Raw genomic sequence first — 19,387 nt, 5'->3', positions numbered from 1 at the left:
TCATCTGATCTATAAACTGAGATTCTGCGAAATCCAGATGCATCCACAGTTTACTGCAGGGATCAGATTACCAGGGGTCACTCAGAGCCATCAGATGATTGGATCACCTGAATGGAGGTAAGTGTAAGCTGCGCGGGGGAAGGGAGAGCTGGTGGCGTATGCGCAGGCACAGTCTCACAATATTTTTTTTTTTTTTGCAAAAAATACCCTGAGAAGTGCTTGGAGGGGATTCGCAGGCACCAGCTCTGTCCCTGCATGCGATATTTGATACATCCTTGCGATGTATTAAAAAATTGCAATGCGAATTCGGGCGAAATGTTCGGATTGTGATAAATATGCCCCTCAGTGAGGGCCTGAGCCGCTCACACGTGGCTGTGCAAATCCGTCCATCTCCGATGCAAATGGAGAAGCAGGGGTCAGATACCATGTTGCTGCCTTTGCGATCGCAGCACTGCGACCGACGTCGCGGGCTGGGATCGCCATCGCTCCATGGCCATCGCGATGATGGCCTTGATGGCTGCTCCTTTGGTCAGGCTGCAGGAGCTGAAGCTTCCCGCAGCCTGACCGAGTGCTGGTCATGTAAGAGGCCAGGAATCTGCGTTCGTCGACACAGGCCCTGGTCTCGTCCCTCCAGAAATGGAGGCAACATTTCCAGGAATGGTGACCAGGCCCCTGCTCCGCTCCCCCCCTAACAATCGGAGATGTACGTTCATCGCCAAATGAACGTACATCTTTGTATCAGGCCATGAGGCTCCCAGTTATTCATGATTAGACACATTTTTAAAGCGATGGTTAAAGAACGTTTTGTTTGTTAGGATATCCAGCGACTGTCATATTAAAATATATAAATATATATATATATATATATATATATATATATACAACAGAAATTGTTAATAATTATACTCATAATTGTCTATTAAACTAATTAGTACCCCAGGGTATTTTCATTATTTTGATTTAGTTTGCTCTAATATAGAAGAAGATATAAGGTTTTTTTTTTTGTAAACAAAACTCTTCATATTTTCTTCCTTGATCAAGTGGTCAAGAAATGTTTCCGTGTCATCAAACAAAGCGCATAATAAAATAGGGATAACATGACATTAGTGTTGTTATGCTGCGTATCCACTAGACAATATAATGAACGATTGAACGGTATCGTCCAGTGGATAGGCCGTCAACGACCAGCGATCCGCGCTCCCGCTGGTCGTTTACGACGTCGCCCATCGCCCGAACCTGCTGTCCAACCTGACGATATCGGCAGGTTCTGCTGGTTCGGGGATGAGTGAGGGTGCCGGCACTGAACGATATATCGTTCGTGTGTGTAGGTGCTCAACGCCGTTAAGGACATTGAGCACACCACTACCGGGGACACACTACACGATATCGCCCATGGAGCAAATCGTGTAGCGGATATGCGCCCTTAGTATCTCACTCCCAAGGACTTATGTATTAACACTGCATTTAGATGCAAAATGTGAACAAAACAGCAGCAAACAATTATTTTACCTCACAGTCTGACTCACACTAGATAGGTAAAAACGGATTGGTTGCTTTGGTTCTGGGCAAATGTTGGACCTGAACGCAGACTTAGGGCCTGATTCAGCAAGGAAAGCACGGATGCAGACGCACGCACCCGTCCGCTGCGAGAATATGCTAATCAATGCATACGCACGGAGATCGCAACACAAGACGCCCAGCCCCATACTAAGCTGCCCATCTCCCTTTACTCACAGCCTGATCAGCACGCAAGATAGCGTAAACATCGGTAACATCGAGAACCATCGGACCCATTAGCATAATAGTGGTTGACCTGACCTGCCGCAAGAATTTGGCCGCTTCCTGTGTACTGCTTACGGTATGGCTGCGTATGCCGCCGCACTGTCTTAATTATGCACGCCCCTATATCGGCGTTATAACGCCTGCGTTCGCCTGACCACTCCCCCGTCACCACCCGCAAACGTCACTTCCCGTCAATCAATTTCGGAAGGGTCTGCGTACACACTGCGTGTAGTCTGTGTACCATAACCTGATCGAACTGGCTAGTTTGCGCACGTGCAGTGCGATGAATATGCATGCGCAGTGCAAAAACATCGGCCAAGTGCGTGCGTACTGTCCTGTGCGTTCCTTGCTGGATCAGGTCCTCAGTTAGTATGTTCCCTGGTGTTTTAATTAAACAAAGAGAAAATAAAAGTAACCAGGCAATGTACAGTGACTCGTAATAAGTAGTTTATCTCTAAGGAAAGATTTATTTTCTTGCAAATTTGATGTTTGTGTTTCATTTTAATTACAATAATCTAAGTTTAATTCCACTATAATTTCACTACTAAATCTTCATCCTTTGACAAAGACAGCGGAAATTTACACATGACTATATACCAGCCAGTAGGGGTGCCCAACATTGCTGTATGCCAGCCAGCCGGCCGTGCCTACATGATTGTATAACAGCCCGCCAGACTAGTGCCTGATAATTACATAAACAAAGCAGTGTGTCCATGGTATTATAAACCAATTTGCTAGACTATCTATACCAGGGGAGGCTAAACTCGGTCCTCAAGTACACTAACAGGTCATGTTTTCTAGATCTCCTAGCTGGTGAACAGGTGTATTCAATACTAAGTGACTGAATGTAAAATAGCCACAGGTGTTGCTTCCAGTTACTAACTGACACATTTTAGAAGGTTGTCAGGGAAACATGGACTGATAGGAGTCTTTGAGTACCGAACTTGGCCACACCTGGTCTATAGCATTGTATATATATATATATATATATATATATATATATATATATATATACATATATATATATATATGCCCAGCATGGCACCCACATGATTATATATCAGTCCACTACAGGGCCGGTTTTACCGTTACGCATGGTACGCAGCTGAGAAGGGCGCCACATAGTGGAGGGCGCCTCAGCTGCGTACCATGTGGGCCGCGGTGCAGACTGTGTCTCTGTGACACAGCTGCACCGCGTGTGTAGCGCTGACCGGGCGGAATTCGGTCAGCACTGCACAGTGCCAAACACACAGCCGCAGGCGCCGGCAGCTGTGTGTTTGTTTTGAATAGCAGCCAATGAGAGTCTGTCAGACTCTCATCGGCTGCTGCGCCCACTGCCGGAACCATCTTCCGACTCCCGCAGGGGGTAATAGGAGAGACGTCATGACGTCTCTCCCATGATGCAAAGCGGCCTGGGAGGACGGACGGAGGAGCTGATAGCGTCGGCGGGACCAGGAGCGGGGTTTCAGGTAAGTGGGTTTTTTACATTTTTATTTGTGTCTCTAGTGGGGGGGGGGGACTACTCCTGGGGGCACAACAAGTGGGGGTTACTACTGGGGGCACTACAAGGGGTGACTACTACTGGGGGCACTACAAGGGGGATTACTACTGGGGGCACTACAAGGGGGGGCTACTACTAGGGGCACTACAAAGGGGGATTACTACTAGGGGCACTACAAGGGGGGGACTACTACTGGGGGCACTATATTAGGGGCTTACTACTGGGGGCACAAGAGGCACTGCACAGGGCGGACCACTACCGGAGGCACTGTAAAAGGGGCACTGCATAGGGTGGTGCCAAAAAATATACTCGCTTACCCAAAAATTTGGGCTAGGGCCGGCCCTGGTCCACTAGAGTGTGTGTACCGGTATATACATGCCTAGCACAGGGTTCTTACAGTAACATACCAGTCTACTGGAGTGCCTATTCCATTAGAAACAAGCCCAGTAGAGTGTTCATATGAATATACTGTATATATAGGGATGTAGTGATGAGGCCGCCGGTCTCAATGTCGACAGCGAAATACCGACGCCTATGTTAATCCCGACTCCGGAACGCCGATGACGCCAGCCTGGACGAAGGTAAGTCCGGGGCGCCCTTAGCAGTATCCGCGCGGGGGGTGAGGGGGACGGTTAGTATTAAGGAGTCTAGTGAGGTTAGCGTTAGGTTTGGGGGGGGAGAGATTAGGGTTAGGCACCCCTAGGAGGGAGGGTTAGGCACCACCGGGGGGGGGGGATTAGGTTTAGGCACCCCCCAGGGGGTTAGGTTTAGGGTGCAGGGAGGGGGTGTTAGGTTTAGACACCCCCGGGGGGGAGGTTAGGGTTATGCACTTAGGAGGAAGGGTAGGGTTAGGCACCACTAAGGGAGGGTTAGGGGGGGCAGGGTAGGGTTAGTATACTTACCTACCCCAGTCGGGATCTCCTCATGTTGGGCATCCGCTGTCGGGATTTGAACCAGCTAAACAGCCGCCGGCATTTCAATCCCATTCCATATATTTCACCAGGGTGCCCATACCAATATGCAAAAGTGTACTACTGTATTTATCTCTACAGCCTCTACTGTATTTACCTCTACAGCCTCTACAGCAAAATGCCTAAATAATGGAGGTGGGAATCCTAAAATAAGATGCACAGCTGTGTCCACATACAACTTACTACCTTGCACATCAAACAGCCCTTCTAGTCGCGACAACTATATTCTGTGTGTGACTGCGAGTGTATCTGCATGCACAATGCTACGTTACACTCTCACAGGCGCTGACACTGTAACGTAGCGTTTCGCATGCAGATACACCCGCAGTCACACACAGAATATAGGCATGCCGCATATCATTTTAATCTGCGTCCTATTCGCATTGCTTTGAAGGTAAAAAGTTGCACAAAAAGACGCTTGGCGTCCCCGAGTGGCACGGCGCTCACTCGTTATGTTTAATGTGACTTGTAGGGCAGCATTGCTGGATAGCCCAGCGGCGTGGTTATAACTGTATGCTGGTTGCCCTGGTCATATTGGGCACAATTCAATTCAACGCAAATTGAATAGCGCTGGGAATAAGCTCCCGGAGCTATTCAATTTCTGTTCGCAGCCCTGGAGGGATGCGAGAAGAAATCCTTAGTCGGTCTTAACAGCGCGCTGAATTGAATAGCTCTGGGAGTTCCTGCCCGGCGCTATTCAATTCAAGCCCATTGACGGGCATTACTAGGCCGGTCGGGTTGGTAGTGACAACCTTACCATTGGCTCGGCTACTGTGGGAAGACGGGAATGTCTTCAAATTAATAAATAATGTAACTTGGACTCTGTGTTGACAAAGGATTTGGCCAAATTGTAACCCACAGAAAAATTGTCTTTGACCAGAACGTCAAACCAAATGCCGCATTCGTTATATATCCCTAGTAGGAACCATTGATGGCACCGATGAACCGAGGAAGACTAGAGTTGTTGTTCAGCTGCAGACTGTAGAGCAAATTTGCTACAACTCTCTACATTCCCTAGATTTCAATGCAAATAACTTGCAAAATTCTCATCAGATTCCTGTTAGTGATATTGTGAAGTCGAAATGTATTGTACTGATTTTCCTAAACTATCTTTCTGGCTGAGCGCATGGAAACATCTGCACTCACATAATAGACAGATTCAGATTCATCTTCAAATTCTGTGGAAAAACAAAATAACTCCTCATTCATGAGCTGCTGTGCATTTAATGAAGGAAGTATTTAGTGCTATTGAGGGACACTTAGCACAAGAACGCACCTGCAGATCCTCTTCCCATTGTTGTTTCAATGAGCCACCGAAACACATCTTGAAATCCTTTGAGGCTATTTATCCAATAGCTGCGCAATATTCCACATCCCCTCCCCGAAGAAACAAGATCACAGAAGAAGTAAAAAAAACAAAAAAACCTTCTTCTATAAAGGGTGCAAGCGAGAAAGCATCAGACCTTCAGGTAATACAGACTCCACAGAAGAGATGTTTGGCCTTGGAAGACAGTGATCCGATTCTGGATCAATGCATTTTTATGCTCAGTCTGAAATACATCTAAGGGACGGGTATTTGCCACTCAGCCAGCCATGCAAGAAGGTAGAAAACGAGGAAAGAGGAGGTTGGATATGCAGTATTGGCTGATTTTTGGAATTAATTGTCTTAGGCTTAAAGACGCTTATCCACTTGCTGATAGTGGAAAGACAGTACGATGACAACATCGTACAGTCGTTCCTTATCCCCTGCAGTGCCTACACTGAACGTTATGTCGTTCAGTGCAGGCACCCTCCCTCATCCCTGAACATGGCCAATGTGTCGTTATCAGCAGATTGACCGGCATGATCAGGAGATGATTGATGTCGGAAAAGACCACCGCGGCGCGCATCGCTGGTCGTTTCCGTCATTAGACTGCCCGATTTATGCACGATTAATGAGCGATTGAACGATTACGATGTCGTTCATTTATATCTGCAAGTGAATACGCAGGAATAGTTAGAACACATCTACCACTAGCCACACGAATAAAAACAAAAAACAAAAAACCCATTACATCAGGAATGGAAAATCAGCTTTATTTCTAGGTTACAAATAATGTATATTGATATATCAACTTTCTTTTGACATCAGAGAATTTTCATTTATTACTCACATAGATACTAAGGAATCTAAATAAACATGCTAAAATTATTGTAGAAAAAAAAAATTCAATTTGGAATAAAAAAAAAAAAGCTAACATATATCCATAGCAGGCCCGAAATTCCCTAATACGATTTTGATTTTTATCACAAGGATGAAATACTTATACAAAGTATCCAAAGAATAACTGACAAGTAAATAATTTGATATGCAGTATGCAGTACCATCAAGGCCATCAGTTAAATATTTGGACACATATACTAAATGTTTAGATGTAGTTATTGTTAAGTGGTTTGCTACACATTTCCACTTCTAAGACAGGATGATACATTATATAAAAGTAGATGGGATATAACCCCCCCTCGTCAACAAAATAAATAAATAAAAAGTAAAACATATACAGAAAAAAAAGTGATACACATATAATAATACATAAAAAAGTGAAAAGAAAAAAAATCTTTCATATACAGTACAATGAAACAGATAAGGATATGATAGACAAAAAACCTCATAAAATCATCTATAATTTGTAATTTATGTATAAGAAATAAAGAGATAATGGCTAAGAATAACTATTTACAATATACGTTTAAGAGAGTACTTTACTTTATTTAAGAACTTTACTAAATGTCCTCCCTTCTCTGATCCGCAGAATTCCAGGATATAGGTGACTGTTGAGACCTAAAGGCAAATTATACCCAATATAGGGATCCTCAACAAAACTATATTATTTACAATTGAGAGGATTTAGGTAAGTTCCAAAAGAGAAAAACACCTTTAACTATTTAGCCCTATAAAGTAGCAACGCATTTCACAATTCCGTAATGAGACTGACTGAAGGATGCCTAGCTAAGTACACTACATTTTAGCTTTGTTTTCAGATATATGTTTTCAAATTCCTAGCTGGCATTGTTTCCCTTATCAAGGCTTTTCAAAGATGATATTCTGTTGATGATGTTCTAATTACACAAACATTTCACTCAAAGACAAACTCTTACGGCTCAATCCCACCTCGCAAGTGGAAGTGTACTTTTTTTAGTTAATGCAAGAGAAGCACGCCAAATACAGAATAAATGTCCTTTAATTGCTTAGATGATACCAATGCGTTCTAAAATCTTAACCCTAGATTTAAAAACTGAAAGCATGCTGCATTGGTCAATAATGTATTTGGTAAATGTGCAGTACAACTCTCCATTGGTGCAAATACTCTTGTTTGCCTGTCTATTGCATTCATAAGTGCATATCCACATCCCGATTTTAGGAATTACTTCATAAGGACCAAAAGAGGGTGAATGAGTGCCAAGGAAGCGCAGCTACACCTCCAAGATGACAAGGTCATGTCGCCTCAAGCGGGCAACGCAGAATGTAAAGAGGGTACTGGTATTCACAATGGGGAATGTCAGCACCCCAGCACACAATTGGCAATTCCCCCTAGTATTGGGGCCCGGTATATCTCCAGATGGCCCTGAATGGCCCTTGGAAATCAAATCTATGCCTAGCTGAGAGAAAGCATAGTGATGTGGCTTGTCAGTGTTCGTAGTACATGCTAAAGTTACCCTATTTGTACACAATATAATATCACAAGATAGTGATTGACCAGTGCCTAAGCGAACAGGACGTCAGAAATTGTGGGACTCGTCGTTGACAAAATAGGCGGGGCCCCCCTTCCCCCGCTAAGTCCCATGAGTCATGACTTACCTTATCTCCTTTCGTTTTGGCTTCTTTACCTCCTGGTCTGGCTAGCGCTGCTCCTCACGTGCTGCGGCTCCTCTGACCTTTCCCTTTACAGCAGATGCGTCATGACGTCATGCGCACTGACTCCAAAGACAGAAGAAACTTTATTGAACACGGGGATGGGCGGGCCTCACCGCGGAGTGCAGGTTGGAGCGGGCCGGTCTCCTTTTACTCAGCGGGGTAGCAGCGGTCCTCCTGTTTCACTCAATGGGATAGTGCAGGCCAGCAGGGGGTAGCATCTGGCCCCCCATTTCACTCAAGGGAATAGTGTGGGCTGTGCAGCAGCGGTAGGTGCGGGCAGTACTGCGTAGGAGCGGGCAGGCCCCCCCCCCCATTCTGCCAGTGCCTGAGCCCGGGACTCCAGTTTCGGCAGCAGTAGACTTTCTGATGATGGCCCTGTAAGCAAAGCGCCCTCCTGTTTTATTTTAAGGAATAAAAGTATAGCAGACTCCTAGTCTTGCTGAATTGCATTATGGTTCCACTGGGAAGGTGGTTATATTTTTTATATTACGTTTAATGCTATCCTCACTGAGGAAAATTTCAAAATATAATTCTAAATATTACCATCATGTAATAAACATTCAATTAAACTGACATGGACTACCTACAAAGAGATATAGCATTTTAATTTTGATCTAAAAATTACAGTGTAGAGTTTATAATGGACCTCATTATTGATGCAAGAATTATTAATTCTGCTTGCGCTACCCCTTTTCTGAAAAGTCTCTCAATCCCCACATCAATCTCAAAATGAACAACAAACCTTTGCCCATGTACAAGGCTCAGAATTCCTCTGCTCCTATATACATTTCTCCAAGGCTTTCCCACGGAACATTCACCAGACACGTTCAATCAGCTCCCTGAAGTTCTAGCTAAAGATTCACCTCCTACAACACATTCAACGCTAAAACTGTGGCCCTTAAGGATGTATTGTGTGCGCTCCGAACTCTCCCTAGTGTGTCTTTGTTTTTCCTTTACCCCATTTAAATTGCAATACACAAGATTTCTATTTCCTCTTGTTGTTGTGGCTGGAATTTTCCCCAAAATACTGCACTTGTGCTTTGTCTGCACCTTTGTAAAGCTCTACACATACTGGAGGTGCTATTGCAATAAAATATGCATACTTATATACAAACATATATTAAAATATTCTCTTTGGGTACGGCCTCTCTATAGACTTCTGAAGTCTGCCCCTATCCGCAGTTGCATTGGCCTCGCTGGTGCCTCATCCAAGACAGGTACATCAAATAGCCAGGATTAAACCTGTAATGCATAGCACACACAGTCTGGCTGCTCAACAAGAACTCTAAGGCATCTTACTGACACCAAGTTATTTTCGAGCACAACAAGATCTACTTAAAGGCGCATTCATATAGATAATTCATATATTGCACGTGGCATAAATATAAAAAAATCAGCATCTCATTTAATTTGGTGTTGAAGCAATGCTCCTATAACTCCATGGTGTCTATTTAGCAGAACAGAAAATATCAAGCTGATATTTTTTTTAGAATTTTCATTTCAATTGTAATTTTTTTTTTTACAGTTTATTAAAGATAAATATTATTACTGTTTTTAATGTTCACCACAAACCAGCGACAATGGGTCTCACAAGATGATTTATACCGGAAATAGTCAAAAGATCGAAAAAGAGTACAGTAATATCAGAGACAATGTTTATCCATCAGAGCTATAATGTAATATTATCAGTGATTTACTAATAAAGATGTAATGCAAACTTTCATATATATATATATATATATATTTATATATATATATATATATATTTTATTTTTATTTTTTTTAATTAACTCCTCCTTCATGGTCAAATGCTGTTGAACACCACAACATTAATTACACTAGAAAAAAAAATGATACAAATTTTTTTTAGATCTTTTTCTGCTAAACAGCCTGGCAAAGACTCAGCGATGCGTAACTGTTAGCAATTGCGAACTCTGTTCCATTTGTAATCCCAACTGGACACATCCCCAAACGTTGCTCTGTTTGGGATTTCAGTATGTGCCCCTCCTTATTTCTTTAATAAATGGGGGTACGCTCTACACAGCGTCTTCATAAAATTGTAATCTCAAAAATATGTCACTTCGCCTCTGAACACTGAGAGTATCTATTAATGCAAGAAGCAGATTGTCTTCCTTTCGTTTCTTAATTTGTTTCATCTAAAAGCAATTCACGCAACATCTTGTTGCCCTCTGGCAGCGTGGTTTTGCTTATCTGCACTTAATTTCTCATTTGGACCAAAACAAACTCTTTATAGCAGGCTGCTAACTGAGAGGGAGGGGGCAGCTTTTGTTAATACCAGACAAACAATTTGCATAAGAATTCCTCTCTGCCTGGTGAACAAAGTGTTAAATCCAAAATACACAAATAGGACGACTATTGCAATATTTTCATTTAAAGTAAAAAAAAAAAAAGTTTTCAAAATTGCCCCCCAAAAAAGCAAAAACAATCATCTTATTACACAATATTTAGTTTTATTTCTAACCCTGTTGCCATCTTGTTCCATCACTTGATATTTGTAAATAAATACTGTAATAATTCAAATAAAATGTCGTAGTGAATATTAATTCTATCAGGGTAAAAACACAGTAAAAAAAATATTCACCGTTTGTCTTACATTAAACATATTTCAAAAAGTCTCCTTACATAAGATGCCATATTAAACAAATAAATAAATAAAAAATCTTCAGATGTGAAAAATACATTGTTATATATTTCTCCACCTAATATTTTGGATTTGTTTTTACTCCATGTAATTGCATTTGTCTCCAGAAAGGAGACATATCTGAGCCGGCCTCTGTAGTATGAAGGATTGTGCGTTCACTGTTGCTGCACAAAAGCCTGTTTTGTGCGATGACAATAGTGTATTATTTGCTGGTTGTGTTATCTGTCACAGGCCAATAATGAAACAACGTCAAATCTCAAGAGTATTTTTAGCAGTACATTTTCCAGTTTTCTGTAGTGGGTGTGTGAAAGGCAAATTTAAAAACAGAACGCAATTCTCATTACATTCGTTACGGAATAATGATCAAATAAGAACGAGATACATATAGTTCTTTGCTATAAAACAACATACAAAATACATATATTCAGGTAATCACGTATATCGAGTAAAAACTGTCACATGCAAAAGCTTATGCATATGTGTAATATGTTACACATACAGTGTGGAGTTTGTACGTTCTCCCCTTCTATAAGTGGATTTCCTTCAGGTGCTCTGACTTCCTCTGACAGTCCAAAGACATACTGGTAGGGTAATTGGTTTCTGACAAAATTGACCCTAATGTGTGTGCGGCAGATAATTTAGACTGTAAGCTACACTGGGACTAATGTGAATTAATAAATAATCTCTGTAAAGCGTTACTTAGTGCTATATAAATACAATATAATAATAACAATATGTGTATACAACTAAATATATATTTGCAGGTATGCTCTTAAGGAAATAGATGTACAGCAAGCTTTGTATTAGCAAACAGTATATGACATTTAGCCAAGGGGTTGGGTATGAAATCCCGGCGGTCGGGATTTCGGCGCCGGGATTTCACCCGTCGGCATCCCGCACAGCGGGATGCTGACTACATCCCATAGCCAAGATAGTGAGAGAGAGGAGAAGACATTATATGGGTGCATAGTGCAAGTCATTATTGTAATGATGACACCTACAGCATGCATCTTCAGCATACCTATGGCAGGCACAGTACAGAGAGATAAATGAACAGACAAACTACCTATCAAAAATATATTTTGAACAATGACCTTAAACCAGGCAAAACTCAGATTCTGCCAAGGCTGCAATGCAAATTCCATAACAGCTCTGCTAAATAAAACAAGCTTTGCTTCTCTGTAAATACAACAGAATACAGAGATTCTCCTATAAATGCTAGAACACAAATTCCTAGTATAATTTAAGAGAACAAACACGTCTCCACAGGATGGACCTCATATATATTCCTATCATTTTAACAGGCGATGTCAGGATTCAACTGTCAGAGAGTCAACAAGAATATATTCTGCTTTCTGACTTAATTACATACAATATAACCTCTTAGTTCCTGAATACTTTTCAGTAAAGCTTTGGTCATTGATAGAGTTACAGATGGGTGTGTGTGTTTGTGTGGGGGGGGCGGGGGTGTTTTTGGACAAAAATCAAACCCATCTAATGCAAGCTGTGCCAAAGTTTAACCATGCTCAACAGCTAAACAAAGTGTAGTATTAATAATAACGGCATATACAGTGTAACATATTATTTATTATCACTTAAAGTATGTATTTGGCGCCGCAAAGTGTCCGTTGCGCCGGACAGGTACATTTCAGTAGAACGCACAAATAAACCAATACAGTACAGGGGAGGAACAACCATTGCATTTGTACTCCTGTATGAAAGGACGACTCCAAAGTGCCTTGAATTATTTGCAATGGTTTGGCATTCATTGACAGTGCACCGATTCCAAAAAGAGTGCCCAAAAAGTGCGATTATGCTATAATCCTGCAATGGATAAATATACTCTGGAATGTTAGCTGTTGAATATACAGTATCTTTTGGATGTGCAGCTGGGAGATTTCATTCCACACTATGGCCTTAACGAGACAAAAAAAGGCTTACAAAGGACAGGGGCTTTTGGGATTACAAATGAAGGAGCTATGAGGTCATGTGTCAAGAGGCGGCATACTGAGCCACAACACAATTATAGACCTCCGAGGTCATAAATTTCAGGCCCAGCGTAGAGGCAGCACGTAGGAGCCTGTTACGCCATGGAATCCAGCTCTCCGGGAAGTCAAGCGTTAAAGGCGCACTTTTATAAAGAAGCATATAAAATGTACAGAGCCGCGTGCAATGCAGGGAACACCCTGCCTGAATCCATCTTTCATAATGAGCCCTACGTTTTAACTCCGCAATGTCCAGATCGCCTTGCGTCACAGGACGCAGTGATTGTCACCTGCAAATATAACTACCGGTCTCCATTGATCGCCAAAAGGTTTTCACAACTGCACAAGCAATAAATGGAACTGAGCTCCCCAGATCTTGGGGGGGGAGCTTCAGGTCGCAGCCTACTGTACCTAGGCAGTGATTTGTGGACACACGGCCCAGCATGTGTAATGTTGTGTGTACACATTACACATCTCATTAAAGGAAAATAAACTAGTAAGATTTATCAGGCCAGCCCCGTGCAAATAAACAGAGGCGGTAGAAGGGAAAGGGGCCAATGGCAGTTGGATTTAGGTTCCTGGCATGAGAAGTGTAACTTGGCTGGAGTGTGAGGGAAGGAGCCGGGCTAGGAATACACCTGCACCTTACTGAACTCTGACGTGTTATTCCAAACAACTCCAGCCGTATAGCAATGCGTGCACACCGCGTAACTGATATATGGGCTGGCATTACTTTCACACAATTTATGGCAGCGATAATTTACTGTACATCTCATCAGCGGTATAGATTTTATAATAAAACAAAAGAACGCACGTATACACATCTGTGCCAGGCTTTCACTCTGACTGCAAATACAGTTCAGTAATTGCATTATTTAATACACGTTACACTGTGCTAACTGTCTATTAAATTGGAGGGCACTTTATAAGTCAGGAATCAGGGGCAGTGAATGAAGAAACATGATAAAACATCATGAATCCCGAGAAGTAATTACTTAATGTACTAGAGCAAATCTATCTAACTATCTATCTATCTATCTATCTATCTATCTATCTATCTATCTATCTATCTATCTATCTATCTATCTCTAACGTATTTTTATAAAAAGAATATATATATATACATACACACACATATATAAATATATATATATATATACACACACATACAAATAAATATATATATATATATACACAGTATATATATATATATATATATATATATATATATATATGTATGTATGTATGTGTGTATGTTTAAATATATATGTGTATATATAAATATATTTTATATATATATATATATATTTATATATATTATATACACACACAGACATGCACAAATTTATACAAAAGCTCTTCAGTGTTGTTATATTACACAAGTATATTTCATATACACACAGTTCTTAGATTTTACAAGAAAAAAAAAGAATCTTACAATTACAGGTATTTTTGCATTTGCAGAGTGACACTACATAGCAGTACAAATATTATTTAGTTTTTCTACAACCCTACAACTAAAGAGCCAACATGCACATCAGCTGCACCTGCTGCCTGCACAATCACACATACACACACAGACAAGTGTTGTGACCCAGTCAAACAGGCATGACCAGAAGTGAGGAGGCAGATATGCACACACATATACACACACAGAAGGAATGAAGCCTGTAACGCAGCACAGACTGTCATCACCCTCTGATAAGCAAGGGTGAGCACCCACCTGTACACTAATAGGTGGTGCACTCACACTACAGGGCAAAGCTGCACCAGTGGCTACTATGACCAGTTTTATTTTCCAAAATATAATAAGAATATGCCCCAAACTCTGTAACATCTGTATACTGCCTTGTTTTCCAATGCCACTGGGTTAGGATAATAAAATGCAGTGTCACTGACTGTGATTGCAGATTGACACAAATAACTGTGGCATAGATAAATCTTTTGGCTACATTGGAAATAGTTTGTTTTGTTATGTAACAGGTATTTACAGAAAGTGTAAAAAACCCACCAAATAGATGGCAAATGTTTTATGGTCAGTTGTATTCTTCTGCGAAGGGTTAATGCCCTCTGGCTCCCTCCTTATTGGTAGTTCCTGCAATGCCATAATGGAGTTCTCCACCAGGCATGCCACCACTACCTGTGCACTCAAAGTAAATGGGAGCAGCTCTGCCAGTGTGTGGGCATTGGCAAGGCACAGCATGGTTGACAGGATAGTACCCAGAGCGATGGGGGTGCCATGGCGAATGGGGACACTGCTTCCACAATACAATAAATTGTTTATATAATAATAATAATAATAATATTATTATTATTATTAATAATAATATTTTAAGTATAATAGTAGCAGTAATAACATTAATAGCAGTATTATAATAACAATAATAATAATAATAATAATATATAGAACAGTGTATTGGATATGGTGTAGAGTTTAGAGACCTGGATATTTCAGCATTTCTCCATTAACCCCCTGAATAAGAAGCAGTAACAGTCTGTGCTGCTGCCCCCCTCGGTAGCTGAGGGGTTAGAAGAAAACAGCAGCCAGATTAGAAGTACATCAAACATGTGTGCAGGAGTAGAGTGCAGACAAGTGTGAGGGGAGTATTTTGGGAAAGGAGAGAATAGTTCTGCACCACCTGCACAGTACCCAGGCTCTGCCACCCTGCAGGGTTCCAGCCAGGGCACATGTTGGGGGCAACAGCATTATTTTGTGACACTGACACTGAAATGCAAATTATCAGAGACTTTCACAAAGCTGGTTTCATTTGCCAAGCACACACACTGTACTGGCAGACATGTGCCACTTACCTGACTGGCAGCAAGCTGCTTGAAGTGTGCCCAGTGCCCACAGCAGGCTCAGCCATCCAAAGCAAAGCTGTCCCCTAGTTCCACACATCCCCATGATGCAGGTCATCTCAAATCCTCTGCAAAATTACATGTCCCAGGGGCATCTCCTGTATCTCCAATCTGAGTGTGCCCCAGTAGCTGGCACTTCCAGGCTTGCAGAAGACTCTCCCTGCTGGGTAAAAGTTACTCCTCAGCCAGCTGTGTGCCCTCCTGGCACTGTGCTCCCCCTGCACTTGCTGCTCAGTCCAATGTGCCGGTGTATGGCTCAGTGCAGGCTGCTGCCTGGCTCCATGTAATCATATGGGAAGCTGCACGGGCAGCAGCGGACTCGCAGAGCTCCCGCACAGGCCCCGCCCACCCCGGGCATTGGAGCCGCCCACTCAGGGGGATTTTTGCATCGGATTGGCTCAGACGAACCCCCCCATGGATTTAAAATCCACATGCAGGCTGCACCTGTCACTCCGAGACAGTCCAGACCGGCCGCAGCAGCACACAATCATACATGCCAGGGGAAGGGGGGCACAGCAGTGGGCAGCACAGAGGGCACAAATGGTGCAAAGAGCCCACCAGTCATTAACTGCATCGTGTGAGGGGAGGTCACTGTGGATGTCACAAAAGGGTTTCAGTGCTGAAGAAAGCAGGAGGCTGGCTGGCTGCAGCTGATTGTTTTGTAGCAAACATTAAAATGCGTTAGACACCAGGCATATGATGTGATGTGACACATTGCCCATGTGTATTTTTAAAGAGTAAAGCAAAGCTATTGTACCTCTCAAACGCTTATGTGGCATCTTAGTATAAGGAATCACATTACAGCATAAGTATAGGGAATGACAGGACAGCATATGGTATCACAGGACAGCATAAGTATATGGAATCACAGGACAGCATATGGTATCACAGGACAGCATAAGTATAGGGAATCACAGGACAGCATATGGTATCACAGGACAGCATAAGTATAGGGAATCACAGGACAGCATAAGTATAGGGAATCACAGGACAGCATATGGTATCATAGGACAGCATAAGTGTAGGGAATCACAGGACAGCATAAGTGTAGGGAATCACCAGTCAGTATAAGTGTAGGGAATCACAGTACAGCATATGGTATCACAGGACAGCATAAGTATAGGGAATCACAGGACAGCATACGTGTAGGGAATCACAGGACAGCATATGGTATCACAGGGCAGCATAAGTGTAGGAAATCACAGGACAGCAAATGGTATCACAGGACAGCATAAGTGTAGGGAATCACAGGACAGCATATGGTATGACAGGACAGCATAAGTGTAGGGAATCACAGGACAGCATATGGTATGACAGGACAGCATAAGTGTAGGGAATCACAGGAGAGCATATGGTGTCACAGGACAGCATAAGTGTTGGGAATCACAGGACAGCATATACAGTACAGGGTCACTCTGAAATGCTCTTTGTAAAAAAAAATGTTAGTCTCAAGTTACGATATAGCGATACGTGAATTTTCGCAGTGCGCGTCTTTTCTTTTCCAGGGGCCAATTTATTAAGGCTATTTTGCCGGAAAGCCCCCCAAACCAGACATTTTTTTCGAGAGAGCCTCGCAAAATCTAAGTATCCCCTAAACGTAACAAGGAGAGACTGCAGCAGGTATCGCTGACATCTGCGCGGTTCCTCCATTTCCGACCACAAAAACTGCCCCCATAGTTTTCTATTGTGTCTGCTATGCAAGTCAGATTTATCAATCTCCAGAATACGAAGCACTCCGGAGCTTGGCCCTGGCAGCCGAAGCCTATGCGCTACTTTTTCGCAAAATTTATGGCGGCCCCACTGATGCATGTGCCGCTAACACTGTGCTTCTATGCATTCGCAGAGACAGAGCTTTTTCAGAGGCTCTGTCCCGGGGGCCCCAACCTTAGTAAATGCAAGCACTCTTATTCATGACCGCATTGCGAGTTCTTACCACAACTGCATTTTATATGCGGTTGTTGGTAAATGGGACCCCATGCGACTGCATGACTATTGCGATCCCACGGATCTATGCCCATCGCAGCCCGTGCGGTATCACAGCCCTTCGTATACAGATTCAGATGCAGTCGCACACCGATGTACAAATGTCGCACATCACATTGATCAGTGCAATCTAACAATGTAGTTTAGCTGCTCCCAGTTTTATTTATGTGAATAAGATGCACATTTTGAGCAGTCGAGTCGCCCCGGGACCTGGCTCGGTGAGAGGGGCTATTTGCCACGACTTGGGCAACATTGTATGAGGACACATCATCAGCTGTTAATCTGATGATGGCTTTAGCTATCCAGAGCTTGGTAAAATGGGCAAAACTACAGTCCCCATTAAGATAAATAGGGACTGTGGTCTGCAGTGTTATTTTGTCTAATGCAAGAGATATGTCTGATCATGTAATCTCTATGTAGATGCAGGCAAAGGCCTTATTCTGGGCAATCTCTTCTCTCTGGGGCACCTGGTCTGCACAGGTAATTGTTTTCCTGCTCACAGTATCATAAGGGATGTACTTTTTAATGAAACTACACCAGCCCCCTTGCAGGTTTCCTGAGCGAGATTAACATTCTATTGATCTGTGTGGGGCAGAATTATAACCTAACATCAAAGAACATAATGTTGCAATATTATTATTATTATTATCCTTTATATGGCGCCATAATTGTTCCGCAGCACCTTACATAGGGAATGGGTATGAAGTCCCGGTGGTTCATATCCCGACACCGGCAGCCCAAAGAGAGAAGATCCTGACAAGGCAGGTAAATACCCTATCCATACTCCTCCCCCCTAACCCTCCCTTAGTGGTGCCTATCCCTAACTTCCCTCCCTATCGCCTAACCCGAACCCCTCCTTACTGCACCCTAACCCTCCCGGGGGGGAGCCTATCCGTTCCCCGGGGGTGCCTAGCCCTCCCCACTAGGGGTGCCTAACTCCCCCCCAAAACCTAACCCTAACCCCGCTATGCTCTCTAAACCTAACCCCTCCCCCCTCCCGCAACTAACGCTAAGGGCACCCCGGACTTATCTCGTTCAGTCTGACATCCTTCGGCGTTCCGGTTTCAGGATTAAGATAGGCTTCGGTATTTCGACACCCATCCCTTGTCAGGATTTGGATGTCGGTATTGAGACCGGCGGCATAGCGGCCGTTGATCTCATAACTACATCCCTTACATAGTACATAGACAAATAAGTGAACAAGCAACAGGTGACTTACAGTATAATGCAAGGCACTGTAGGACAAGATTTATATACACTGCTGCATTAGTGATCATAACACTCCAATAAGCAACAGGGCATAAGTAACCAAGTCTTAGGCGCCCGAGTGAGAAGTAGATGACAGTATAAGAAGTAGCACAAGAGGGTAGAGGGCCCTGCTCGTGAGAGCTTACATTCTAAAGGGGAGGGGCAGACAAACAGGCGTGACACAAATTGGGTAGACAGGGAGGATGGAGCATGTAGCAGCGGATGATGAGAGCTGGAAGGCTTTGATGAAGTAGTGAGTCTTGAGAGCCCGTTTGAAGAAGGTGGGGAGTCTGATGGGAAGAGGGAGAGAGTTCCAGAGGTAGGGAACAGCACGGGCAAAATCTTGAAGGTGGGAGGAAGTAATCAGTTGGCAGGAGAGGTGATGTGCATTTGTTGAGCAAAGAAGGCGGACCTGTGCCCTACAAAAGTAAAGAAACAAAACAGACTGCGCTATAAAGTCACCTGTGGTATAGTATATATTAAAATTCCTTCTGAATTGTA

General features: G+C 42.9%; 1 protein-coding gene across 3 annotated transcripts in view; it reads right to left on the bottom strand.

Annotated features, from left to right (window-relative positions):
- The window catches only part of ERBB4 (erb-b2 receptor tyrosine kinase 4), a 1,059,049-nt gene extending 1,043,090 nt beyond the window's left edge, over positions 1-15,959 (bottom strand). For all 3 annotated transcript variants that reach the window (XM_088474081.1, XM_088474078.1, XM_088474079.1), the window contains exon 1: positions 15,608-15,959. In XM_088474081.1, coding sequence (XP_088330207.1) covers positions 15,608-15,713 — 106 coding nt within the window. In that variant the 5' untranslated portion in view covers positions 15,714-15,959. The remainder of the gene's footprint in view (positions 1-15,607) is intronic.
- Between the last annotated feature and the right edge of the window lie 3,428 nt (positions 15,960-19,387).

Source organism: Taudactylus pleione, unplaced genomic scaffold, assembly GCF_031769625.1.
Source record: "Taudactylus pleione unplaced genomic scaffold, aTauple2 ptg000147l, whole genome shotgun sequence".
Taxonomy (NCBI): Eukaryota; Metazoa; Chordata; class Amphibia; order Anura; family Myobatrachidae; genus Taudactylus; species Taudactylus pleione.
This window is presented reverse-complemented; position numbering and strand designations above follow the sequence as displayed.